Genomic DNA, 25,604 nt, shown 5'->3' with positions numbered 1-25,604 from the left:
TGCTGTCACTGTACCCATGCGGAACTGATCTCCATCAAGAGATACTTAACCAGGCCTTGATGGAGAACTTACTTGGTCTGCAAGTGGCATGAGTCGATTTGCCCCATCCCATACCCATGACCCTCAGGCCTTGTTCTATGTTGGTTCAATCCTGGAAATGGCAGAGTAAGACTACAATATCCTCTTCTTGTGTGGCCCAGGAGACAGTGCTCTTCACCAGTTTCTAGAAACCAGGCTTGGCTGCTCTCTTACCCATTGCCCACAGAAAGTCTCCAAGACTTTCCATGGAGGAGTTTGGTGAAAGGGACAGAGGAAATGGAGATCTGCGGGGTGGGGCAGGGAGGGCAGTTCAAGAGCTGTTTCCATGGAGGGAAAGGCCCTGGAACCTGATGGACCCCAGAATCAGTGACAAGGAGCTGGGGTGGGGAGACTGAATTCTACCCAGGTATCCTCCCTATTCCCCCACCCTCTACATACCTTGGACAATGATTCTCAGGCTGCCACTTTTTCTGCCTCTAATTAGTAACCACCCCCTCCCCCATTGTCTCTGGCCAGTGCCCCAGCCACCGCCTCTTTTGTGAACTCAAGATTCCTGGGTACAAGGTAGCCTCATTAGTACCCGGAGACCGCCCCATCTCCAAGGAACAGGCAGACAGACAAGCGGGGGCACCAAGAGCAGAGCAGTCATTCTTTGGGCCCAACCTGGAGACGGCTCCACTGCAAGCTGCTAATCTTAGACATGCCTCTGTCTGGTTTAAAGTGGACGTAAATGCACACGTCTCCCCCGCCCCCCTCCCCACACACACCTCAGAGCACTATAAACCCCTGGCCCCTGGAAGCAGGCCACAGTGGACCACGGCTTCAGACTTCTTGGGGACCATCTTTCCAGAATCCCCTGCCCTGAGCTCCAGACACCATGAATCTTCCTTCTACTAAGGTAAAGAGCTAGGAGGAGGGCTGAACCTCATCAAACCAGGTCACTAGAGTGCTTGCCCAGGGGCTGCACCCAGGACGATCTTTCTCATGTAGCACTGAGGCAGGAGTCTGGGTGGGATCTTGGCAGGAGGCAGCCTGCTTGCTTAACACTAGGCATGCCATTCATTGTCTTAAAGGATCGTGTTTACAGAGCTTTTGCGCTTGTCAGTTTATATCTTCCACTCAACAGCCTCAGGTAGTAGGGATGGCTCAATGCCTACTTTGTAAGTGAGAAAGAGCTGTCCCAAGAGGGTGAGAAACTGGTCCAAAGCCACAGTGTTCAGTTTTTCCCAGCAAAGGCAAAGGCAAAGGCCGGCCGTGTGTGTACAGGGAAGGACTACACTAAATAAACCTTTTTTTTTTTTTTTTTGTTTTTCGAGACAGGGTTTCTCTGTGGCTTTGGAGGCTGGCCTGGAACTCACTTTGTAGACCAGGCTGGCCTCGAACTCACAGAGATCCGCTTGCCTCTGCCTCCCGAGTGCTGGGATTAAAGGCGTGCGACACCAACGCCCGGCAAATCCTTTGTTTCTTAAGCTTACCTGTTTCTTTCAGACAGACTCAGACACACCTGTCTGCAGGTGGAGGAGTAAGCCTTTAAATATGTTTACAGGGGACAAACTTATTCTGCTGGCAGAAGTCTATGAGGATTTCCTACAGATGGCTCGCCTGTAGATTGAAGGATGAGTTGAAGAAGGAGCCAGATGCAGGAAACTCAGTGACAGCCAGGCACAATTTCCGGCAAAGAGAGGTTTCCCAGCTGACTGAGAATGGACTGAAACCTATTTGCACTTTGTCTCTTGTCCCCTTAGATTCCCTGGGCTGCCATGATGCTGCTGTTGCTACTGCTGCTGCCGCCAGCGCTGCTGTCCCTCGGGGTGGACGCACAGCCTCTGCCCGACTGCTGTCGCCAGAAGACCTGCTCTTGCCGCCTCTATGAACTGTTGCACGGCGCTGGCAACCATGCGGCGGGCATCCTGACTCTGGGAAAGCGGCGGCCTGGACCCCCAGGCCTTCAGGGCCGGCTGCAGCGCCTTCTGCAGGCCAACGGCAACCACGCTGCGGGCATCCTGACCATGGGCCGTCGGGCAGACGCAGAGCTAGATCCACATCCCTGCCCTGGTCGCCGCTGTCTGACCACAACCGCCACTGCTTTAGCACCCCGGGGCGGGTCCGGAGTCTGAACCCGAATTCACTCTCTGTCCTAGCCCTATCTTCTCCCCTCTGCTCTATTGTGTTACTCTCTAGGAAAACGGCAATAAAAACCAGTCTCTGTTGGTGTGGCTAATCTTTGTTCCTGTGTGTCAAGTTCAGGCCTCCAGGGGGCGGGAAAGCATCTTGAGAACTATGAAGTCTCTAGGGCCCCAGAAGGAGCTTGTGTTTCTTGTCTCAAATACTTGGTCGGGAAGAATCCAGTGCGAGGAGCATTGACGAGTCCTGAGGTGCATGCTTGGGGCAGTGGAGTGAAAGTGAGGTACCGATGGGTCCCACGTTGTTCTGATATCTACTTTATTTGTTTATTTCTTTTAAAACTGGGTCTTGGCCAGGTAGTGGTGGCGCTTGCTTTTAATCCCAGCAGGCTCTGTGAGTTCAAGACCAGCCTGATCTACAGAGTGAGTGCCAGGATAGGCTCCAAAGCTACACAGAGAAACCCTGTGTCGAGAAACAAAACAAAACAAAACACACACACACACACACACACACACACACACACACACCAACCAACCCGAAAGCCTGGGTCTTATGTATTTCAGGTTGTCCTCAATGGCCAGAATGACCTTAAACTTAAATGACCCTTAAACCATGAATGATCCTACTCCCTCTACCTCCCCAGTACTGTTGAAATTGCCCGTGTGCTCCACCACACCTATCTTTTTTTTTTTTTGTTTTGTTTTTTTGTTTTTTTGTTTTAGGAGACAGGGTTTCTCTGTTTTGGAGGCTGTCGGTCCAGCCTGGCCTCAAACTCACAGAGATCCGCCTGCCTCTGCCTCCTGAGTGCTGGGATTAAAGGTATGCGCCACCAACGCCCAGCTACTACACCTGTCTTATGCAGTATTGGGGACTGAATGAACTTGGAGTATATTAAGCAAGCACTCTACCCTCTGAGCTACAACCTCAGTTCCTACTGTTTTGTAGTAGGGACCTGCATAGAGAGGCTCAGGGAAGCTGCACAAGGGAACAGAGTCTGACTTGCAAAGACTGGATGTAAGGTTGCCCAAAAGGCAAGGCAAATGAGTTTGCACGATGAGCCTTCCAAAGTGGTGTCGTGTACTGTGGAATGTGAGCAATGTCGTACTGGAAGGCCGGTGGGCGAGGCTGCGAAGCCATTGCATATGACCAGATGTTCACCAAATGGAAGTCTGGGATATGGGGCAAGTTTTGTGGTTTTTTTTTGTTTGTTTGTTTTGTTTTGTTTTGTTTTTTCAAGACAGGGCTTCTCTGTATTGTTTTGGAGGCTGTCCTGGAACTCGCTCTGTAAACCAGGCTGACCTGGAACTCACAGAGAGCTGCCTGCCTCTGCCTCCTGAGTGCTGGGATTAAAGGCGTGCACCACCTACGCCCAGCTAAGATTTCTTTCTGCGACTCCCGCAAAAGATGCCTGTTGGGCAGATCTCTGTGAGTTTGATCCAGCCTCATCTACAGAGCGAGTTCCAGGACAGCCTCCAAAACAATACAGAGAAACCCTGTCTGGAAAAACCAAAAAAAAAAAAAAAAAAAAAAAAAAAGATGCCTGCTGTAGGTTGAAGTGTGCTTCCCCCAAATTCACATGCTGAGGTCTTAACCCCTCAACATTTAGGAAGTGGCCTTGCTGATGCAGTCAAGTAGGATAAGATTGGAGTGTGGCAGACCTCTAATCTAGCATGAGTACTGCACGCATAAAAAGGGGGATTGGCTTACACACAGAGACTTAGGAGGAACTTAAATGAACATGGAAATAAAGACCAGGACAATGCACCCACAAGTCACCAGCAACCCTCTTAGAAGCTGGAGGCTAGCATGGAAAATTCTTTACAGCCTTCAGAGGGATCTAAGCCCTGAGTTCGGATTCTAACCTTGAGCTCGGATTTCTAGATCCCAGAATTTTTTTTTTTTTTTTTTTGGTTTTTCGAGACAGGGTTTCTCTGTGGCTTTGGAGGCTGTTCTGGAACTCGCTCTGTAGACCAGGCTGGTCTCGAACTCACAGAGATCCGCCTGCCTCTGCCTCCCGAGTGCTGGGATTAAAGGCGTGCGCCGCCAACGCCCGGCCCCAGAATTGTTTAAACCATCCACTCTGTGTCACTTTGCTATAGCCCTAAGACAGTAATATAAAATTCAAAAGTAGAGACATAAGGGTTGGCAAGACGGCTCGGTGGATAAAGGCCCTTACTGCCAAGACTGAAGAACTGAGTTCGATCCTGGGGACCTACAAGAAAGGTGAGAACCGACTGCGGAAACACCCTGTGCTATGGCATAGGCACATGTACGCACCCCCCCCACACTAAATAAATAAATAAATAAATAAATGAAACAATCCTTTTTTGAGAAGAAAGAAAGAAACATCCCAACTCCAGCAGGCGGCACTATCAAGCAGACACCAGTTCCAGCGTGGGTCGCGCGGGGAAACCCGTGGGGTGGAGCTACCCAGAGCAGCCAGGGAACCACGCGTAGGGGCGTGATCACCCTGGAAAGAAGGGCGTGGCCACCATCCGAGCCCCACCTCATCACCTCGAGCCTCGATAGTGGGCGTGTCTCCGAGTCTCTCCCCAAGAGACACGCGTGGGCCGCTCCCCTCTGGGAGGAGGGCCGCAAAGGAGAGGTGCGGGTGTCTCTAGCGGCCCCTCCCGGTGCGGAGCCACGTGGTGGGCGCGGGCCGAGCCCTCCGGGAAGAACCTGACCCGTGGGGAGGTGTTGGGGGGGTGGCTCTCGAAGTGCTGTGGGGAAGAGCTCAGATCTACCAGGTTCAGAGCAGAGAGGCAGCGGCGGCGAGAGGAGGGGAGGAGGCAGGCCGGCGCATGGGGCGCCCCGGCCCTGCCGGTAGCGCGCCCCCTCCGGCCAGGCCGCGCTGAACGCAGCCCGCGCAACGCCTCGAATCCGTACCCGGGGCCATGCCGGTCATGAAGGGGTTGCTGGCCCCTCAAAACACCTTTTTGGACACCATAGCCACCCGCTTTGACGGCACGCGTGAGTTGGGTGGGGGCTGGGTCAAGTCTCCTTGGGACAGGGTGGGTATCCTAGATCTGGTGTGATCAGGAGAGAGAGAATGGGGTGCAGGAACTCCTAAAATCGTGGCAAAGAAGCAGGGTGCAGAGCCCCGTAGAGTAGAAGATCAAGAGACCGGGGCGGCGGAGGGGGGGGCGGACAAGGTTAGGGGGTGTGACTCAAAGCAAAAGAGGCTCTTTGTGCCATGAGACGGCGGGGGGGGGCTTGGGAGCCACCCCTCCGGGGCAGAGCAATGCTGGGGGTGTACATAGAGGTATCTGAGACGTGGAGATGGGACAAAGTGGTCTGATGACTCCAGATGCCCCTGCCCCAGGAGAGACAGAGAGAGAGAGAGAGAGAGAGAGAGAGAGAGAGAGAGAGAGAGAGAGAGAGATCAGACTTAGGCAAGACTTGCTCTGTATTAAGGTCACGCGCCCCCAAATTGTGAGATATCTGCGTGTGAGGTGGGTGAGGCAAAGCGGGGGCAAGTACTTGAGGCCAAGGGAACTCTCTGCTAGCCCACCTGAGCCCTGAGCGTGATTCCCAAGTTCAGCACCCTGGACAGCCACAAAGCTCCTTCCCGGCCTCTTCTCCCGCCATTCCCTCTCCCAACTCTGGAACCCCCATGTCTTCCTTTGTCCATCTCCAAAACCCTAGCGGGCATTAGGAGGGTGAGGGAGCGGTAGCCGAGGGCGGAAACCGAGCCACCAGGGCCCTACCCACCCCCCACTCCAACCCCCCCCCCCCGCACCTCCCTTGTTTCCATAGCGCCAATCACCGAGGCAACGGGCCCTGGGATGGAAGAAGTAGGCTGATCCCAGGACCCAGTGCTTCCTAGGCACACTAAGTGTCCTGATCAGCCACCCCATACCCTGACAGTAACCTCTCCTAGGGTCCCTGTACTGTTTGTGTCTCATATCCCATCAACCGAGCCTGTCCCTGGGTGCCCTCCCACCCCCGGGCCTCTAATCCACTGAAGCTAGAGGGAGCCAACTCAGGCTCTGGTGCTGGGGGTGGCTGCAGCTCACACCTCAATGTCTTCTCCAGTTTGACTTTGAGCACCGGGAACAGATCCCCTGAAACTAGTTTAAAATATCAAAAAGCGGCCATTTCCTGGAAGGCAAGAAAGAGGATGTGTCTCCCACTGTCTTTCCCCCCCCCTTTAAGCACATTTGTGAGTTTGGAAATTGTCTGCCTTTTGGTTTAACAATAAGAGTATGATGTCATCAGAATCTTTGTCTTGCTCGTTACAAGAGGATGCCACGGTAGTTAGTATCCAAGGATGTGCTTCCAGAATTGAGTGGCTGGGAGGGGGTCTTTTACCTTTCTCAGAATAGCATTTACTAAGTGCCAAGAAGCCTTCTTCCCAAGTTACCTGATGCAACCCACAGCCACCAGGGAAAGGCACATTGTGTCCCAGTTTGCAGATAAGGAAGCTTTGGCACAGGAGCCGTAGTTAACTTGCCCAGACAGGAGTGAGTGCTGGAGCCCCTGCCAGTACCATTCTGTGTTGCTCTCTGAGGTCACAGCTCCCCAGCTTGAAGGCAGGAGCATGAACCACATGGCCTTATAGGATTCCTTCTCTAGTCCTCCGACAGGCTCCAGGCCACCCTCGGGTCCTTGCCCTCATTTCAGAGCATCCCTGAGCTCCCTTAGGAACCATCTAGAAGCTTCTAGCTCTCTGATCTCTGCCCACAACTTGTGGGAACTGTTGCTCATCTGGAAGTTAGCTCCTCTTTTGGCCTGACCCTGACTTCTCCCTCCTGTAGACAGCAACTTCCTTCTGGCCAATGCACAGGGCCCACGTGGCTTTCCCATCGTCTACTGCTCTGACGGCTTCTGTGAGCTCACAGGCTACGGCCGCACTGAAGTCATGCAGAAAACCTGTAGCTGTCGGTTCCTTTATGGCCCAGAGACCAGTGAGCCCGCCCTGCAACGGCTGCAAAAAGCCCTGGAGGGCCACCAGGAGCACCGAGCTGAAATCTGCTTTTACCGAAAGGATGGTGAGGAGCCTGACCTGGCTTAACATCTGCCCAAGTCCCAGGTCTCGTCCAGAGTCTGCTGGGCACAGAAGAGCTTTGGGGCTTATTTTGCATGACTACAAGCAGGCTGCAGGACTAAGTTCATCCCTTATCTTTTCTGGGCTTTGGTCTGTCCATTTGTAAATGAAGGAACCAGATGACAAATCTCTGGGTGTCTCCCAGTCTAAACATTTACCAAATCCTTTGACTACATCGAGAAAACACAGAGAACCAAAAGCATACACAAGACTGCTCAGACACCTCTGCCCTCTCTCTGTGCCCACAGGCTCAGCCTTTTGGTGTCTCCTGGACATGATGCCCATCAAGAACGAGATGGGGGAGGTTGTGCTTTTCCTATTTTCTTTCAAGGACATCACTCAAAGCGGAGGCCCAGGACTTGGCTCACCGGGACTCCATGGGGACAATAATCATGGTAATTATAAGTCTGGGTCACAATAGACTGCTCCACACACAGCGTCTTAGGATGCACCCCAAGTTATCTCTGTCTCTTTTTTCCCTAATAGAAAACTCCCTTGGGAGGAAAGGAACTAGCTCAAAACTTCGGTCCACCAGGAGGCAGAACCGGACTGTCCTACACCGGTTGACTGGCCATTTTGGTCGCCGGGGCCAGGGAAGCGTGAAGGCAAATAATGTGAGTTCCACTCCCAACTGGTATTTCCAAGTCCTCCGGCCCAACTCCCCGCTATCTTCTCCCTCTTTCCCCGCCTGCCCAGTCTCCCTCTGTTAGTTTGTCCCTCTGTCCATCCATTTCCCATATGCTACTTTCTGCTTTGTCACATATGCTCCCAACCCCCTCCCCCATCCCCATTTCCTTTTCTTCAGTAGGTGACTGACATTGCTCTGGGAATGTCTCAGGGCATGGGGGCTCTAGCAGTAATCCTCTCCCTAAATATAAGGGTTGTATCTTGAGGGATGAACTCACAAGCTGCTGTGACCTTAGGAAGAAAGCCCCTGTTGTGGACCCAGCACCCCACCCTATGTCCCACCCCCCAAGGACCCTGACAAAGCCAAGGGGTGGAGCCTCTCACCCACTTCTTTTTTTTTTTTTTTTTTTTTTTTTTTTTGGTTTTTCGAGACAGGGTTTCTCTGTGGCTTTGGAGCCTGTCCTGGAACTCGCTTGGTAGTCCAGGCTGGTCTCGAACTCACAGAGATCCGCCTGCCTCTGCCTCCCGAGTGCTGGGATTAAAGGCGTGCGCCACCAACGCCCGGCTCTCACCCACTTCTGCAGTCAGTTAAGGCTATAGGCTCTGGATCAGCAGGGGAAACTTCCTCCCTCAGGGCATACTCACCCCTCACTAGGTCCCTAGAACTCAGAAAGAACTACAAAGAAGGTATGACCCTTCAGGCTAGGACATTTGCCTGGTTGCTATAATCTTTTTGTGGAGGGCAAGGGTCAATCCATGTAAACACAGCTGATAAAACCTGATTTCTCCAGAAGGGTCCTGAGGGTGTTTTGTGGAGGTTTAACTGAGCGATAGAGTGCCTGCCTTGCAAGAACAAGTCCCATGGGTTCAGTCCCTAGCACAAGAAAGGAAAGAAAGAAGTAACAAGAAAGAATTACAAAACAAACCCTGAACAATAGCTTGGTACAGAGACAGAAGCGTCAGGTGCCAACATGAGAATTCCTCCCCCACCTCTCATCCCCTTTCTGGCTACCCTTTCAATGCCCACCTTTCCCCTTTCCCTACCCCCTGACTCTCCCTTCCCCCAGCCTCAACTTTTCTTTTCCCCAAGTGTCCCCAACCACCACCACTCTCCCTTTAGAACGTGTTTGAGCCCAAGCCATCAGTGCCTGAGTACAAGGTGGCCTCCGTAGGGGGCTCCCGCTGCCTCCTCCTCCACTACAGCATCCCCAAGGCTGTCTGGGATGGCCTCATCCTCCTTGCCACATTCTACGTTGCGGTCACAGTCCCCTACAACGTCTGCTTCTCCGGTGATGAGGACACCCCCATCACTTCCCGACACACCCTTGTCAGCGACATCGCCGTGGAGATGCTCTTCATCCTGGGTCAGACCTCTTCCCTACTAACCTGGAGGGTGGGCTATGGGGACCCACCCTGACAAGCCTTCTCCCCTGCTGGGCCTGCAGGACCCCTTCCCTAGCTTGAAGGGTCTTACCTTCTCCTTGTAGTTCTTTCTGAGTTCTAGGGCCTAATGAGGGGTGAGCATGCCCTCAGAGGGGGAAGAGGCTAACACTTCCTCCGTAGACCCTGTGAGTCCTATAGAGCCTAGTGCCCTGCAGCCTTCACTCTGTGGCCTTTCCTCCCTATAGATCAGCCAAGAGTCCCAGCTTTTCCATTCTGGGTTTCCAGTGTTCCTTCACAGCTTGCTCTGTTTATTAGCTACCTGACCTGAGAGTCCAGGCCATGGTCCCTAGTAACAGCCTCTTGCATTCCTCAGATATCATCTTGAACTTCCGCACCACCTATGTGTCCCAATCGGGTCAGGTGATCTCTGCTCCTCGTTCCATTGGCCTCCACTACCTGGCCACCTGGTTCTTCGTGGACCTTATTGCTGCTTTGCCCTTTGACCTGCTGTATGTCTTCAACATCACCGTGGTGAGTGACCCCCCATCCCACCATGCATCCTAGCATCTGAACTCCAACCTGGCATCTCCCATTAGAGAGGCAACCACAAATCCAGCCACAGTCCTTCCTATCAGTTCATATGCAGATAGATGCCTCTCTGACTCTGCCATGGGCACAGCCCTGAGCCAGGCACTGGGAAGGAGCCCAAAGGGTCTATGCTCTTGGAGAACTCAGCTCACAGTCTTTGAGGGAAGCTGAGACAAACGAAAAGCTAACTATGACTACCAAGGCGGCGTTGGTGCGATGCCAGATGAGTGGTACTTTTCACATTTTTTATTTCACAAACAACTGATGAGCATTTAGCTGTCTGCAAAACACTATATGGGGGGCCTGGTCACTATGGTAGAAAGAGACAAGGAGCTGGCACTCAAAGCCCCCCTCAGATTGGTGAGGCAGACGAGAATAATGGAAGGAGGACATCAGCCACAGAGTTGATGAATGGGAGTGGGCAGTAGCTGCATGAAGTCTGGACTGGCCTTGGAGATCTAGGCTAGAATGCCAGCATATGCAAAAACGTTCTGAAATCAGGCCAGCACCCGGGGGCAGAAGCATCCCAGTTGGGCAGGGGCTGAGGTGGTCTGGGAAGGAACTGTTCCTGGAGGAGGCAGGAGCAGAGCTAAGCCTCTAAGAGTGAACAGGATTTGGCTAGCAAAGGATGAGATGCCAGAGAAAGTCAAGGCAGCGAATCAGAGCCGAAGGAGTGTACCTGGGCCTGTGTTTTCACTGGGGACTGTTTGGAAAAGCCCTGGGTGGTCAGGATGGAACCAGACAGTAAGTCTTCTCTAGTCCAAGGTGAGGCAGTCTTGCCTTGTGTCCCCGAGCCCCCTCGCCATTGTGGGAGAGGAGAGGTGGAGAGCAGTTTTCCTGTGTGCTCTCCCTGCTGCACTCAGCTATAGCAGGAAACCACCTACACGAAGCCGGATTTAACTAGCCGCCAACGGGCTGTGGGCCCCTTCTACTGGCTGTGCACATGTATGTGCACGCTCCTACACACGTGCATGTGTGCGTGTGTGTAAGTCTGCCCTGAGGTCCTGACCATTCAGAAAAGGGCTTCCTGACTGTCCTCAGTCCTGTAGCCATGCCTCTATGCCCACCAACTAGTGTCAGCCTGCCATACAGCTGTCCTTGCAAGAGAGGGCTGCTACAGAGAGCCACCAGTCCCTCCTCTCCCGCTGTCCCCTCTTGTCTGGTACCTTTGGGAGTGCTTTACAGATCTGTAAGATTTCACACACCTATTTTCACACATGTCATCATGTGGAACCCTTCGGGGAAGGTTCTCCACTCTTTTTTAAATGTTGATATGGAAGCTCAGTCAGAAGGAGGTCTCCAGAGTCCTAGATAATCTTTCCCATATACAACCTGCTTCCCGCCGGGTGTTGGTGGCGCACGCCTTTAATCCCAGCACTTGGGAGGCAGAGGCAGGCGGATCTCTGTGAGTTCGAGGCCAGCCTGGTCTATAGAGCTAGTTCCAGGACAGCCTCCAAAGCCACAGAGAAACCCTGTCTCGAAAAAAACCAAAAAACAAACAAACAAACAAAAAACAAAACAAAACAAAAAAAACAACCTGCTTCCCAGGTAGTCAGGATCTCCAGATGTATGGCTTAGGGAGGGTGAGGAGCAACGCTGGACAGCCCGAGAGAGCTCGCACTGAAGCCGAGGTGCAGACACTGACCAGAGTTATAGAGTCAGAGGGGCCGTGCCAATGATACTCTATCCAAAGGAACGATGACAAGAAAGGTCCCTGAGGGTGTGGGACATAGAAACAAGTGACTTCGGGGGGCTCTGAAGTGTTCACGTTTGGGAGCCGATGTTCTGGGGCTGGAGGCAGTTGGGTTACATCTTAAGACTTTAGTAAAGGCTTACAAGGGTTCCTATTGAAGAACCAGGGCCACCTCCTTCCTAGCCCCTTCACTTAACATTAGAGATACACGAGGTGGTTCTGGAGCAGTACCAAGCCTTTGTGATATGCTGCTTCCCTGCTCCCCGAAAGTATGGTGAGGGCTTTGTCTAGGTCCCTCGAGCCTACAGCTCTAGCTGCTTAGCTGCTCCTATGCACATATAACCCCTCCAACCCACTCCTTGTCTGCCATATTAGAAGGTCTTCTGGAAGTGTTAATAATTATAACAAAAAACAGCACATTTGGGGATATGGCTTCATGCCTTTAAAAAAGAAAGAAAGAAAGAAAACTTGTCTAGAATGTATAAGGTCCTGGCTTTGATCCCTATATTCCTTTCCCCATAGACGTAAAATTAACATGTTTCCAGGGTCTTTGCTGGACAGTATGGCTCCACCAGTCTCTAGCTCAAAGCAGGTGCCCTCAAGCCATGCGTTCCTTCTCACCTGTAGCTGGCCACGAGGGGGAAAGCCCTTAGCCTCTGATGGTCCTCAGGCTCCTTGTTTGTTCCCATCCCATTCATCCCACTTTTCCACGTCCGTTGCCAACTCCACTCCGATTGTTCCTAGGACACTGGAGCTTTGAACAGGAATCTTCAATAGATCGTTCAGTCTACCCCCCCTCTCCCCCAGCTCTGACCAGGGCTTGCTTCTTTTTTTTTTTTTTTTTTTTTTTTTTTTTGGTTTTTCGAGACAGGGTTTCTCTGTGGCTTTGGAGGCTGTCCTGGAACTAGCTCTTGTAGACCAGGCTGGCCTCGAACTCACAGAGATCCGCCTGCCTCTGCCTCCAGGGCTTGCTTCTGAATCACCCCATAGTTCTATGAGGCAGCTTAATCCCAAACAGACTTGGTGCCCATCATCTTGGACTTGAGTTGCATCTCCATTATTTCCTTGGTCTGTGACCTTGGCTCACATTCACCATCAACAAATCGGGACCTGGGATGATAACTGGACCACCGGCTTGAATGTTGTTTTGTTTGTGTTAATGAGGATTACATATGCCTAGCACAGTGGTCCTCGGTAGCTAATTATTCTTTCCTGACGTATTCATTCTACAGTCACTTTCTCAGGACAACAGTGACAGTTTTTTGCAGCCTCCCCTGGCCCCAGGGTGTCTGGTGGGGGGTGGAGGGTGGGAGGGTGCCATGTAAGGGCTCTGGGGAGTTGCACCTGGTGACAGTCTCCCTCCTGCCCACCCGCAGACCTCACTGGTACACCTGCTGAAAACAGTACGGCTCCTGCGGTTGCTGCGGCTGCTGCAGAAGCTGGAGCGGTACTCGCAGTGCAGCGCAGTGGTGCTCACGCTGCTCATGTCCGTCTTTGCTCTCCTTGCCCATTGGATGGCCTGCGTCTGGTATGTCATCGGGCGCCGGGAGATGGAGGCCAATGACCCGCTGCTCTGGGACATTGGTGAGCCACCAGTCCCAGACTTTCACTTGCTGCCTCTCCACCTGTCCTGTCCCCACACTGATGCCACCAGGACTTAACACCTCCCCATCCCAGAGACCTCGAACCACCCTATAAAATGCCCTGTGCTCGTTCTGGATCAAGTGTGGGACACCAGTTTGAAGAGAAGGGCTCTGCTTGGGGGAAACTGCTAGCCTGGCTGGGAAGGAGACCAAGATCAGACAACAATAGGGGAAGCAGGCTGATGGAGAGAGAGTATTTTGGACCGAGGAAGCAGTGTGTGGAAAGGCTCAGAAGCGATTCGTGGACTCTCTGCCATTGTTAATTCCTCCTTAGCCACAGTTAATGGGGCCGCTGGCCAGGAGGCAGCCCCAAGCCCTCAGTGTTTCCTTGGAAAGTAGGTCAGGTCCTAGGCACTGTTCTTGACACCTTCCTCTCCTTCAGCCCATACCTGACCCACCACTTGGGTCTGGCATCTTCTCTCCAATCTCTACTCCCTTGTCCATTCTGCCCACCTTCCTCTCTTAGTGACTCCTACAAAGGACTAATGGGCTCCACTGTTTTCCTTGTCTTCTTGTCCTCACCCCTCGAACACTTTCCTTGCTGCAGCCAAATTGGTCTCCCATGAGTCAACACTGGAGGCCTGGAGAGATGGCTACAAAGACTGGAGAGTTAAGAGCACTTGTTGACCTTGCGGAGGACCTGGGTTCAGTTCCTAACACCCATATGATAGGTAGCTCACAGGGGACCTAATGACCTCTTCTGACCTTGCAAGCGCCGGACACACATGGTAAAAATACATAATGTGTTGGCAAACACTCATACACATTAAAAATAAAATAAATGTATCTATAATAATTTTTAAAAACATAGATACCCTCTCTCAGCTCCTACCTGAACCCTTACACTAGGTCTCCACTGCTCCCAAACTGAAGTCCATGCTTGGTGGTCCAGTGTCCCAGGCGGCTCAATATTCCCACGACTCTACTTCCTGTACAGCCTGTGGACACTGACTGACCTCCTGGACCTGACTGGCTGCTTTCTCACTCTGGGTTTTGTACATGTTTTCCTCCCTGGGAAGCCCCATCCTTCCCCATGATGAATTTTCTATACCCTGAGCTTCAACTAAAATGTCCTAAGAGAACCATGTCCCTAGGATCCATCTTGGCTCCCCTAACCTTATGGTTTCTAACACACTCTACTTTAGTAGCTTGCCTCCCGCCTGACATAGTTTTTCTTTTCTCCTTGACACTGTTTACAGATGATAGCGGGGACAGGCCTGGCTGGGTCAGATCTCAGCACCCTCCCTCCAACACACACAGGAAACACACTGTAACATACTAGGGGGTTGAAGGTCAACAGTCAAAGGAGTGGGCAGCCTCGGAGTACAGCTGTGGCCAGTTCATGGCCTCCAGGCCCAGTAGCAGCAGCTCCGCACCGTTCCTGTCTCAGCACAAACTGTCCCTCTCCTTTGTAACTATGAATCCAGACAGGCGGATCAGGACAATGCTTTCTCCAATGCTTGTGTAGTCAGCCATGATTTCCTTCTTCCCTCCATACCACAGGCTGGTTGCATGAGTTGGGCAAGCGGCTGGAGGAGCCCTATGTCAATGGCTCAGCAGGCGGACCGTCTCGACGCAGCGCCTACATTGCCGCGCTGTACTTCACGCTGAGCAGCCTCACCAGTGTGGGCTTCGGCAACGTGTGTGCCAACACCGATGCTGAGAAGATCTTCTCCATCTGCACGATGCTCATAGGCGGTGAGGCCATCACCCACCACACCCGGGGAGCCCTGTAAATACAGGCGTGTGCCTAGGGAAACTGAGGCCCGGTGAAAGCAAGGTGCCCCCCCCAAGTCCACCCAGTCACGTGTTCCTTCATAGAGCTTTCTTCATTGTTCATGACTGTACCCGTAAGCATGAACTGTGACCTCTTTCCAGAGGTGAGACACCCGAGGTCATGACCTAAAGAGGTGATGAGATAGGAGAGTACAGGTTGCCCCATCTATGGATTGCCACCGACTTTCCCCGCCTCTGATTGCTAGATGTGCTCACAGGAACCCGCTAGCTCTCCTGTGCGCCTCCCCAGAACCTCTGAGACCCATCCGAGGGAGGGTGATTCTGGGAGTACAAGGAGCAAATGGAGGGGTGATTGCCACTGATACACTGCGGGTTGCCACCTACGCAGCACTGATGCACGCAGTGGTGTTCGGGAATGTCACAGCCATCATCCAGCGCATGTACTCCCGACGCTCGCTCTACCACAGCCGCATGAAGGACCTCAAGGACTTCATCCGAGTGCATCGCCTGCCCCGCCCACTCAAGCAGCGCATGCTGGAGTACTTCCAGACTACATGGGCTGTTAACAGCGGCATCGATGCCAATGAGGTAGTGTGAGCAGGAGCCCTGTCCGGTCGCGAGGCAGTGCGGTGGGGAAGGGCTACTGCACCTCCAGGATTGGAATGGAGGGAATCAGTGCGTACAGAGACATGGGGCTCTTAGCAAGGATGTGCACCCAGCCAAATCCAAATCCCTTCCTTTGGTGCTTAAACATGGAGGTTGAAAGGAAGTAGAATGCTTGAGTCTGGATGTAGACGGACACCTTGCCCTCTCTGGGCTTCAGACTCTCCATCATGGTAGGCATCACAGTTTCCTCCCAGCCTGTGGTGGGCCAAGCTACCATTTTCCATTCATTCTCCATATCCTGAACATGGTGGGGGATGGGGCGCTAGAGGTGTTTACACACCACAGCTTCTGCCCTCAAGGAGACGCCAAGAAAAGAGAGAGAGGTAGACAGGTGCAAAGAAACACACAGTGAATGGAACCATACAGCAGTGACATGCCTGCAGTAGGGCCCTCATTGTGTCTGAGTCCAGAAGAGACAAGGAAGATGGCAGAGAAAGTGGTACAGCATGGTCAAGAATCAGTCTGTCTAGGGAAGACCATTCCAGGCAAAAAAGAGCAATAGCAACCTAGGTTCGTGAGTGCTGGTGAAGCTGAGTGAATGGGTCCAAGGATCTGAAAGTTGTTGAGTGAGCCTTGGAGAAGAGGAGGTTGTACTGGGAGGTGCCAGCGCCAGAGCTGGGGCTGGGGCAGCTGCAGTCCCAGAGAGTGAATAGTCTTGAGTTTGCAGTTTTATTCTGCTGGATGCTAGAATGGGGTGTGGCAGAGGGTGGAGGATGAAGCGGATGGTAGTCTTGACTGGATAGCATCCACAAGAGCAGGCAATTTCCAGTTGGTTGCAAGAGAGCAGCTCACAGTGATGCCTAGGACTGACTTGGGGTCAAGGGATGAGATGAAGGCACCCCAGGAGAAGACTAGGCTTATGGATGAAGGTGAGGGTCTAGGGCTTGGCCATCAGCCATATGCAGAGTCTGTGGGAGAATGGGGTGGAGGTTGTCCCATCAGCTGGTTGTAAATACACATGTGAAGCCATTGTTAGGCTTTCAGGCATGAGTAGTGGGGAAGAGGGGCTGGTTGCCATGATGTAGGAGAATGTAGAAGTAAGAAGTGATTGAGGGGATGGACTATGCAAGGAGCCTTGGCAAAAGCCCAACTCATTTACTGATTTGAGAAGTGACTGCAGGGGGATGGCCAGAATGACCTCTGCCTCTTATGCAGTTACTGCGTGACTTCCCAGACGAGCTTCGAGCTGACATTGCTATGCACCTGAATCGGGAGATCCTGCAGCTGCCGTTGTTTGGAGCAGCTAGCAGGGGCTGCCTTCGGGCCCTCTCCCTGCACATCAAGACCTCATTCTGTGCTCCTGGGGAGTACCTGTTACGCCGTGGGGATGCCCTCCAGGCTCACTACTATGTCTGCTCTGGCTCGCTTGAGGTGCTCCGAGACAACATGGTGCTGGCCATCCTTGGTGAGAACCCTACCACCACACACTGCCCATCCTAAGACCTTCCCCAGAGGACTTGAGACTCTCCTGGGGAGACCCCTAGTGAATACCTAGAATGCCTACAGAGGAGTATTCTTCCTTGATCCCTTCATCCAGTACAGTTCCCCTTTGGCCATTCCCCCTATTCTCCCCTTTTTGCCCCCCCCTTAACCCACTGGCCCCTCACCAATGGCTGTCATTTGGTCAATTCATCCTATTCCTTTGCATCGTCTTCCAGTTCCATTGTTGCTTCCCCAGTGACTCTAAAACCCACTGACCTTTACCCTTGAACTGACCCTTCTGGCCATTCTTTATTGATCCTCCAATTCTATTGTCCATTTCTCCAGCACGACTGACATATCCCACTAGCTGTTGTTGCCCAGCTTCACCAGCCATTCTCCATGGGCCTTATCTGAGTTCCCTGATGGCCTCTTTCCAGCGCCCTTTATTAACTCTCCCTCAACCACCCTTAGGTACACTGACCATCTCTCAGATATATGAACCACCTCCCACTGATGTACAGCGTTCCCTTCATCCAAGCTGACCGTCCCTTCCTTTGCTCTTAGGGAAGGGGGACTTGATTGGGGCAGACATCCCTGAGTTGGGGCAGGAGCCTTGGTCAGGGGCAGGCTGCGTGCTGAAGACCAGCGCGGATGTGAAAGCACTGACTTACTGTGACCTGCAGCAGCTGAGCAGCCGAGGGCTGGCTGAGGTCCTGCAGCTGTATCCAGAGTATGGTGCTGCCTTTCGGGCTGGCCTACCCCGGGACCTAACCTTCAACCTGCGCCAAGGCTCTGAAAACAGTGTATGTAGATACTGTGTGGCTGTTACCACCACCAAAGTACCTTCCTTCAGAACAGACCTCCTCCAGTCCCAGAGAAACCTCCCTCCCTTCTCCCCCCCCCCACCGCGAGACAGGGTTTCTCTGTGTAACAGTCCTGGCTGTCCTGGAACTCACTCTGTAGTAAACCAGGCTGGCCCTGAACTCACAGAGATTAACCTGACTCTACCTCCCAAGTACTGGGGTTAAAGGCTTGTACTACCACCACCTGGCCCCAGAGAGCCTCTTGCATCTCTCTCCTCCCTAAAAACATCACCTCTAACTCCAACTTCCTTCTTCTGTTTCTTCATATACACTTAGCATCTTCCCAGCCCACAGCTCATGGGCCTCGCCCAGCCCCTTGACAATCTCTTACAACCTTCAATTGCTGAGTGCCTCTCAGCCTCACTCTAGCTTCGTGAAGCCCCTCTCTGGACTCTTCCACACCCCACACACACTGAGTTCCTCTCCTCCATGCTCGTCCCAATGTTTCCCACTCTGTTTTAGGCTGATAGTCCATACCTTAGGGCTTGTCTTTTGTTACTTTGGGTGCTCACTTTGTCACTCTGAATTCCGGAGTTAGAGTTGGTGGTGTCGGGCTCAATCTCATGAGAAGGCCCTGTGTGCTCGGTCTCCTAACACTGTTAGGTGGAGTGAAGAGGGGCTGTACCAGGAGACTGGAGAGGTGAGAGTCAGCTTAACCCCGCTCTGTCCTCACAGGGCCTCAGCCGCTTCTCACGCTCTCCTCGCCTCTCCCAGGTAATACTCAACTTCTGGGTGCGGTGAACTTGTTCTGTGGAGAGGCTGGGAGGGGGGCGACATCCCTTGGCTCCTCTGAGCAGTGCATGGTGCTGAGGGTTGCACCCCAATGAAGGGTCCTATTGTCCATCGTCCGGTCATATCTGCTGCTCCCTCTTCCCACAGCCACGCTCCGACACTCTTGGTTCTTCCTCAGACAAGACTCTGCCATCCATCACAGAAACCGAGGGTGGCATGGAGCCTGGGGCTGGTCCCAAGCCCCGTCGGCCCCTCCTGCTGCCCAACCTCAGTCCAGCACGACCTCGGGGGTCCCTGGTCAGCCTTTTGGGCGAGGAGCTGCCCCCATTCTCAGCCCTTGTCTCCTCTCCTTCCCTGTCCCCATCTCCTTCCCCTGCCCTGGCTGGCCGGGGCCAGAGTCCCTCCCTGCACAGCCCCCCCAGGGGCTCTGCTGCCTGGAAGCCCCCCCAGCTCCTCATTCCCCCACTGGGAACATTTGGACCTCCGGACCTCAGTCCCCGGTGAGATGCCAGCCTTCCTTGCCTTTCTCATATCCCTGCTGGCTTCCAGAACCTTCTTTGGGCTCCATTCCCAGCGTTCCAACCAGTGCTCCTTACTGTCTCTGCCCCATTTGCCAACCCTGCCTTTCCAATCACAGCTCGCAATCCCATTCTGCTTTGACCACTGTTCTTCCCCAGTTTCCTGGCTCTGCTTCCCTCATTTACCTTCTGCCTGCTCTGTTCGGGCCCTGGACCCTCCCCATGGTGCTGATGAGCACTATTCTACCCCTAGGATAGTGGATGGCATTGAAGACTCCAGTAACACAGCTGAGGCCTCTACATTCCGATTCAGCAGGAGGCCAGAGTCTACCAGAACTCGCTCACAGGCTCCCCCTTCAGGTAAGGAAACACAGTGACTTCAACTCACAGTCATTCATCTGTCCATCTATCCATCATCCACCCACCCATCTACCATCCATCTACTCACCAGCCATCTATCTGCCGCCATCAACCCATCTATCCATTCACATACCCATCCATCCATCCGTCCGTCCGTCCGTCCATCCACCCACCCACCCATGACATGTGTGTTACATATGATCCTAGAACTATACAGTCAAACCAGATCCTGCCAACATTTTAGCATGGGGTGGGGGGTTGGGGCAACACCTGTATACACAGATAACAATTCTAGAATTATAATTATGTGCTAAGTTCTACAAATGAGAAAAGAAAACAGAGTTTGTGGTAGGAATGGAGGGGATGCTTTGGTTACTTCCTAAATGGGCTGTAAGGAGTCAGTGACACGGTTCAATGGTAAAGGTAAAGCTGGATGAGTTGAGTTTGATCCCTAGTGCCTATATACTGGGAGGAGGGAACCGACTTCTGAAAGTTGTCATCTGATTTCTACACGAGCACTGTGGGGCACAGGACACACAACTATAAGTAAGCAAGTGTAATTAAAAAGAAAGAGCATAGCCCTTTGGAGAAGTGGAACAACTCTGCCAACATATAAAGGCATACACAGAAGAGACACTACACAGTGTTTGGATGCCAAAATGCCCTGTGCCTACAGCTGGGGGTGGGGGTGGGCTTGGAGGAAGAGCCAAGGCTGGGCCTCACAATCAGCTTCTGGGCTTGGTTTCCCCATCTCTCTGATGCCAGAGCTTTCTATTCCTTGCTCCCTGCTTGTCAGGCAATAGAGAGGAGTGAGGACTTGGGCAGTCATGCTCCATGAGCTCACCTGCATCTTTTCACCCTGTTCTGCCTGCAGGCTCCAGGCCCGGCGGGGAACTGGCTGCAGAGGCAGCAGAAGAGGTGAAGGAAAAGGTGTGCAGGCTGAACCAGGAGGTGGGTATGGTTTGGCTCTTCCCTGCCAACCCCAGAGAATGTGGTCTTGGGGTCTGAGAGAAGCATGTCATGTTCTGGAGCTAGCCAGAGTCCTGTGTTCAGTTAGTCGCACTAGCTAAGTGACCCTGGGTGAGTCCCACAGTCATGCTGGGCTTATTTCCTCACCTACAAGTTGGAAAAATAATATGTCACACATGCCTTCAATCCCAGCACTCTTAGGAGGCAGAGGCCAGGCTGCTCTACAGAGTGAGTTCCAGGACAACCAGGGCTAAACAGAGAATCCTGTTTCAAAAAACCTAAATAAATAAATAAGTAAAGTGTCCTTCCCAGAGCGTGAGGATGAGACAAGAGTGCACATGTGTCTGGTCCACTCCCTCTGCATCTCAGGTACTCAATGACATCTCCTCATCCCACAACTGTCTCCGTTTACAGCCAACCAAGCACCAAGTCTGATGCTCAAGGAAGGCTCAAGACCTTTCCCTTTTTACCTTTACCCAGTCCTGGGACCTGGGATGTGTGTGTGTGTGTGTGTGTGTGTGTGTGTGTGTGTGTGTGTGTGTGTGTGTGTTGGGGAAGGGTCAGCGGACAGGGAAGCTGAGAGGTTTTTAAGCTTAGAGGACCTGTGCGCGTATGGCTGAGTCTTGGTCAGCAAAAGCCCAGATGCTATATGCCTAGGCTAGATACTGCCTCTACTTCTTTCCCAAGGGATCTCAGTATTGTCGACACATAGCTACCAAGCCCAGCCCCTGGGAGTCACCTTGCCTCTGTTCTCATAAACAGCTGGCAGCTCAGAGAGGTGGCACCTGTAGAGCTATCTACAGTTCACAAGGCTAATGGCAAACCCTGCTTCTGCTCCCTGTCTCAGGCTGCCCTCATTTCTAGGCCAGTGATTTTCATATCTGACTTTGAATCAGAACTACCCTTTAAAATACAGGTTCCTAGGGGCTTAACTAGTTTGGAATGTCTGGGGTGGGGCCGAGAGCTCTGCATTTCTGACAAGTTTCTCAATGGATTCTGCACTCATTAAAGTTTGAAAAACACAAAGACCCTTGAGCTTGTGTGATAGGCTAAGAACAAGGCTATGACGGAATGTATTTCTCTTTATGTTATAAAAAGGCATGGGAAGCCAAGTGTAGTGGCTTGTGCCTGTAACCCCTGAACTTGGGTGATAGTGGCAAGGCGGATCAAGAGTTCAGGACCATTCATGGTTATATGGCAAGTTTGAGGCCAGCCTGAGCTATCTGAGACAGTCTCAAAGAGATGGCCGAATTGGTAAAGTGCCTGCCATGCCAGTATAAAGATCTGAGCTCTGATATCCAGTGCACACATAAAAGCTAGTCATGGTGATGCATGTCTTTAGCACCACCACTGGGAAAGGTGTGCAGGCAGGGCCATACTGGGCAGCTAGTCTAGCTGATTGGTGAGCTCCAGATTCAGGGAGAGACTCTGCCTCAAAAAAACAAAACAACAAAAACATAGAGACCGATAAGAGGAAGCTATCCGATGATGACCTCTGCTCTAGAGGGACACCTGCACTCAAGTACACACACACACACACACACACACACACACACACACACACACACACTAAATGCATAAAAAGAGGGAGCAGGGAGAGTAGTGTCTGCTGCTGCAAATGCATTTGGAAATCAACTGGGGCACTTTACCTGTTACAGCCCCCGCTCCTTCTCCCCAGGTGGTTGTGGGAAGACAGTGGTTAAAGAAGTTTGTAAACCATAGTGTGGGGATGGGAAGTGAGCCTGGTTATTGTTATGGCATCCTCAAGACACTTTGCTATGTTTTCAACAGATCTCCCGCCTCAATCAGGAAGTGTCTCAGCTGAGCCGGGAGCTGCGGCAAGTGATGGGCCTCCTACAGGCCAGGCTGGGTCCCCCAAGCCACTCATCTGACTCAGCTAGGGCCCCAGACCTTCCTTGTCCCTACCAGAGGCCACCATGCATCTCTCCTCATGTGTCTGGACCCCCACCGGGTCTCCAGGATACTACACTGGCTGTGGTTCACTCTCCAGCCAGTGTGGGGACAGTGGAGATAGGGGCCGCCCCCTCAGAGCTGAGACCTTCCACGGTGGCACCCTACCCCTCAGAACCTGATCCTCTCGGACCCTCTCCAGTGCCAGAGGCTTCTCCCCTGACCCCAAGCCCCATGAGACACAGCTTCCAGTCTGGGTCAGACACGTTCCACTGACCCTGGCCATAGGCCCAGGCCTGTCTGGGGGTGGGTATCACCAACCTGCCATCCAGGGAGGAGCTGGGCTCTTTGGCCTCTTGCCTTGGGGTCAGCAGCCATCAGCTGGTCTGGGTGGCTCTGGATTCTCTGGACTTTTTAACAAAGAGTGGCCACGTCTAACCCTGTTCCATTTTCTAAACCACCCCCCATCCTCCTCTTCTGTGAGGGGAGCCACCACCTGAGGCCATGGGATCCAGCAGGCATGAAATGGACCGTGGTGCCCTGCTGGGCTGGGCAGATGAGATGTCCTACTTTCTTCCCAAGACTTGGAGGCAGGTATAGACTGGGAACAAAAGGATGGTCAAGAGCAAGGGTCTAGCCTAGAAAATAAAGGCTGTGATTAGACCGGGCAGGGCGATAGTGAGAGGGACAGATAGTGTTATGGAGCTCTTCCGTCCCAGAATCTGGGTCCCTTGCCAAAGATCCTGAGAACAGTGTCACCTTGAAAGGAGTGTGTTAGATGCTAACTGTTATTTGAGAAACCCAAGACATCTTAGGCCTCCTATTAGCACCAAACTGGAGGGGCTCACTTCATCCTACAGCACACACAGAAAACAAACTAATGGCATGAGATGTGTCTTTGACTCTAAGAACATTTTTTCCCAATTAGTTTTTTTAATTAGTTATCAACATCAAACTCCAGATAATAGTCACAAAATATTCAGTACTCTAACTTCTCGAGAGAAAAACAAGGCAGCTACCAAGAGTCAACATTCATCTGGCCAAATCAGTAATCACCTGGTCTTGGGTGGCTGAGAAATAGTCCCCATTTCTTCACAGCCTCCTGTTTGTTCATCATTTCCTGATGCCCAATTAGCTTCCCTTATTTGTTAGGTCCCTGTGTTATTGCAATTTGCAATCCCTGCCTTAGAGTGGACTCCAGGGGGGTCTTAGGAATGTCTTGGGCTTGAGCCTATCAATATTTCTGTTTCTGTCTCTCTGCAGGCTGTCATGCAAGGTGGTCTCTTCTACTGTCAGCAGCTCAAAGCTTCTCTGGCATCACCCTTTTGCCATCCCCACCTCCAAACCCCAGCCAAATCTGGCTCCTCTCCCTTCCAACATGGTCTCAACTGAGGGTCTGGGTAGCTCAGACCCTGCCCTGGCTTCCAGCTTTCCTTTCCCACTCAACACCCCAGGCTCGCTTTTGGATAGGAAATAAATTTTTATTTTTGTACACCTTGACTCTGTTTCTGGGGGTTGATCTGAGAGCCCCAGGGCTTTGAAAGAGCCAACACAAGCAGACACACCCCACCATACTCCAGGGCCCTGTTACTGTCTCTAAGAAGGGCAAAGGCGCCAGCCAATCCACTTGGCGCCATGTTCACGCCACCAGGGACTCCTGGGATAAGGGAGAAACCTTAATGAGTCACTAAGGACTTGTTACACTCCTTCCTCCCCACCACCCAGTTACAACCATAAATACACAGTATGTGGGAGATACCAAGCTAATCTCTAGACTTAGAAAGATAGCCCCAGGAGTTGCCCTGCCCTCCTGAATAAAGAACTCTTCTCCCCAGGTATTTGGTGTTGAGCTAGGTAGAGTGCATTATCGTGGGCAGGTAGCTGGAGGGAAGAACTTATCTCCAGTCAAGAACCTGCTAAGAATGACTTCTCTCAGCTGACATCATTTCTATGAAGATCTGTGCATGTCCTATGGTATATATGTTGTGAGAAACTGGTGCCTTGATGACAAGATGAAATTAGATGTGCGTACAGCATTGTGGCAGGTTGTTCCAGACAGACTCAAGATTTCAGGGTGTGACTGGTGCCGTAGGCACAATGGCCACATGATCTCTGGGGTGGGCTTTGGTTTCGTATAGGCTTTTAATAGTGTCCGAGAGAGAGAGAGAGAGAGAGAGAGAGAGAGAGAGAGAGAGAGAGAGAGAGAGAGAGAGAGAGATGCAGAAAGAATGGATGCTGACCACTGTTGGAGGTTGGGACTGAGCAGAAGCAGAAGTGATCCTAATTCATACAGAAGGAATTAGAAGAAACAGAAATAGGACTGACCCATATTGGCTGGAGTGGGGCTGGGGTGGGGGTGGGGTGGTGTTGTCTACAGTGATAGGTGGAGAGAAACCAGGCAGAGGTCGTTGTTTAAGAGTTAATTCTAATTGGGAGTGGAGGTAGCCCTGGTGTGTTTGGGAACTGAGCCTAATAAAGAAAGCTTAGTCTGTAATGGTGTCGCACACACCTTTAATCTCAACACTCTAGAAGCAGAGGCAAGAGGATCTCTGTGAGCTGAAGGCAGCCTAGTCTACACGGCAAGTTCCAGGTCAATCAGGGCTACATAGAGAAAAACCTAAGCGAAAGGAAGGAAGAAAGGGAGGGTGGGAGCCTATGACAGTCAGCAGAAGTTCTCCTTTTGATCCCAACTAGGATCCTCCAAAGAAGCCCTCCTTTTTAAAAATTACATTTCTTCACTTACTTGAGGGGAGGGTGGGTGGGCTCTTACATGCTATGGCACACATGTAGATGTCAAAGAACAACTTGTGGGAGTCTGTTCTCTCCTCATCCTAGGGATGGAGCTCAGTCAGGCTTGGCGCCAAGCACCCTTACCCACGGACTAGCCATTTCTCTAGTTCTCTAGTCCCTATGGAGCCGTTTCTACAGGACTTCACCTTTCTCCCGCTCCATCTGTTCTTTTTTTTGAGCCAGGGTCTTACTAAGTAACACCCACAGACATCAGCTAGCCTCTGCCTTCAGAGTGAGCCACCACACTGGGCTCCATCGTCCTCAGCAATCAGCCTGTCTTGGCCGCAAAGTGTGGACAGGGGCTTCTCTAAGTTGCCGAGTGCACACCGTCTACGCGGCCTCATTGAGCATCATATTTCTCGTTTCTCAATTCTGCAAACACAGAGTTCTCTGCCCTCTTGCAAAGCTCCGCCACACGCCTTTCCTCGCGGCACCTGGAACTGGCAGTGACGCGATAAGCAGGCCTGGACCAGCTCCGCCCCATCAGCAGCG

At 52.2% G+C, this 25,604-nt stretch overlaps 2 protein-coding genes across 3 annotated transcripts; both read left to right on the top strand.

Moving 5' to 3' along the window:
• The first annotated feature begins 822 nt into the window (after positions 1-822).
• On the top strand, positions 823-2,260 carry Hcrt (hypocretin neuropeptide precursor). The gene is made up of 2 exons (XM_005087396.4): positions 823-937; positions 1,785-2,260. Exons 1-2 carry the CDS (start codon positions 917-919, stop codon positions 2,154-2,156), a joined length of 393 nt encoding a protein of 130 aa, XP_005087453.1. The 5' UTR covers positions 823-916; the 3' UTR covers positions 2,157-2,260.
• A 2,452-nt stretch (positions 2,261-4,712) lies between these two features.
• On the top strand, positions 4,713-23,814 carry Kcnh4 (potassium voltage-gated channel subfamily H member 4). Of its 2 annotated transcripts, none has more exons than XM_040749706.1 (17): positions 4,713-5,133; positions 6,925-7,154; positions 7,459-7,605; positions 7,697-7,824; positions 8,958-9,201; positions 9,594-9,751; positions 12,878-13,085; positions 14,648-14,842; positions 15,270-15,469; positions 16,703-16,952; positions 17,534-17,772; positions 18,508-18,546; positions 18,712-19,064; positions 19,336-19,442; positions 20,317-20,393; positions 22,203-22,916; positions 23,586-23,814. In XM_040749706.1, exons 2-16 carry the CDS (start codon positions 7,025-7,027, stop codon positions 22,596-22,598), a joined length of 2,871 nt encoding a protein of 956 aa, XP_040605640.1. In that variant the 5' UTR covers positions 4,713-5,133; positions 6,925-7,024; the 3' UTR covers positions 22,599-22,916; positions 23,586-23,814. The 2 variants fall into 2 exon arrangements, with proteins under 2 accessions (XP_040605640.1, XP_005087452.1); XM_005087395.4 differs by having other exon boundaries at positions 6,921-7,154.
• Positions 23,815-25,604: the final 1,790 nt, after the last annotated feature.

This window comes from Mesocricetus auratus, unplaced genomic scaffold (assembly GCF_017639785.1).
Source record: "Mesocricetus auratus isolate SY011 unplaced genomic scaffold, BCM_Maur_2.0 Super-Scaffold_100007, whole genome shotgun sequence".
Lineage (NCBI taxonomy): Eukaryota > Metazoa > Chordata > Mammalia > Rodentia > Cricetidae > Mesocricetus > Mesocricetus auratus.
The sequence above is the reverse complement of the archived record's forward strand: the minus strand, read 5'-3'. Positions and strand labels throughout refer to the sequence as shown.

Excerpts from the sequence above, each read along its gene's own strand:
- Hcrt (XM_005087396.4), top strand. The coding sequence starts at position 917 with ATGAATCTTCCTTCTACTAAG. Across the intron at positions 938-1,784 it reads TGAATCTTCCTTCTACTAAG|ATTCCCTGGGCTGCCATGAT; the intron begins GTAAAGAGCTAG and ends TTGTCCCCTTAG.
- Kcnh4 (XM_005087395.4), top strand. The coding sequence starts at position 5,058 with ATGCCGGTCATGAAGGGGTTGCTGGCCCCTCAAAACACCTTTTTGGAC. Across the intron at positions 7,825-8,957 it reads GAAGCGTGAAGGCAAATAAT|AACGTGTTTGAGCCCAAGCC; the intron begins GTGAGTTCCACT and ends CTCTCCCTTTAG. Across the intron at positions 19,443-20,316 it reads CTCACAGGCTCCCCCTTCAG|GCTCCAGGCCCGGCGGGGAA; the intron begins GTAAGGAAACAC and ends TTCTGCCTGCAG.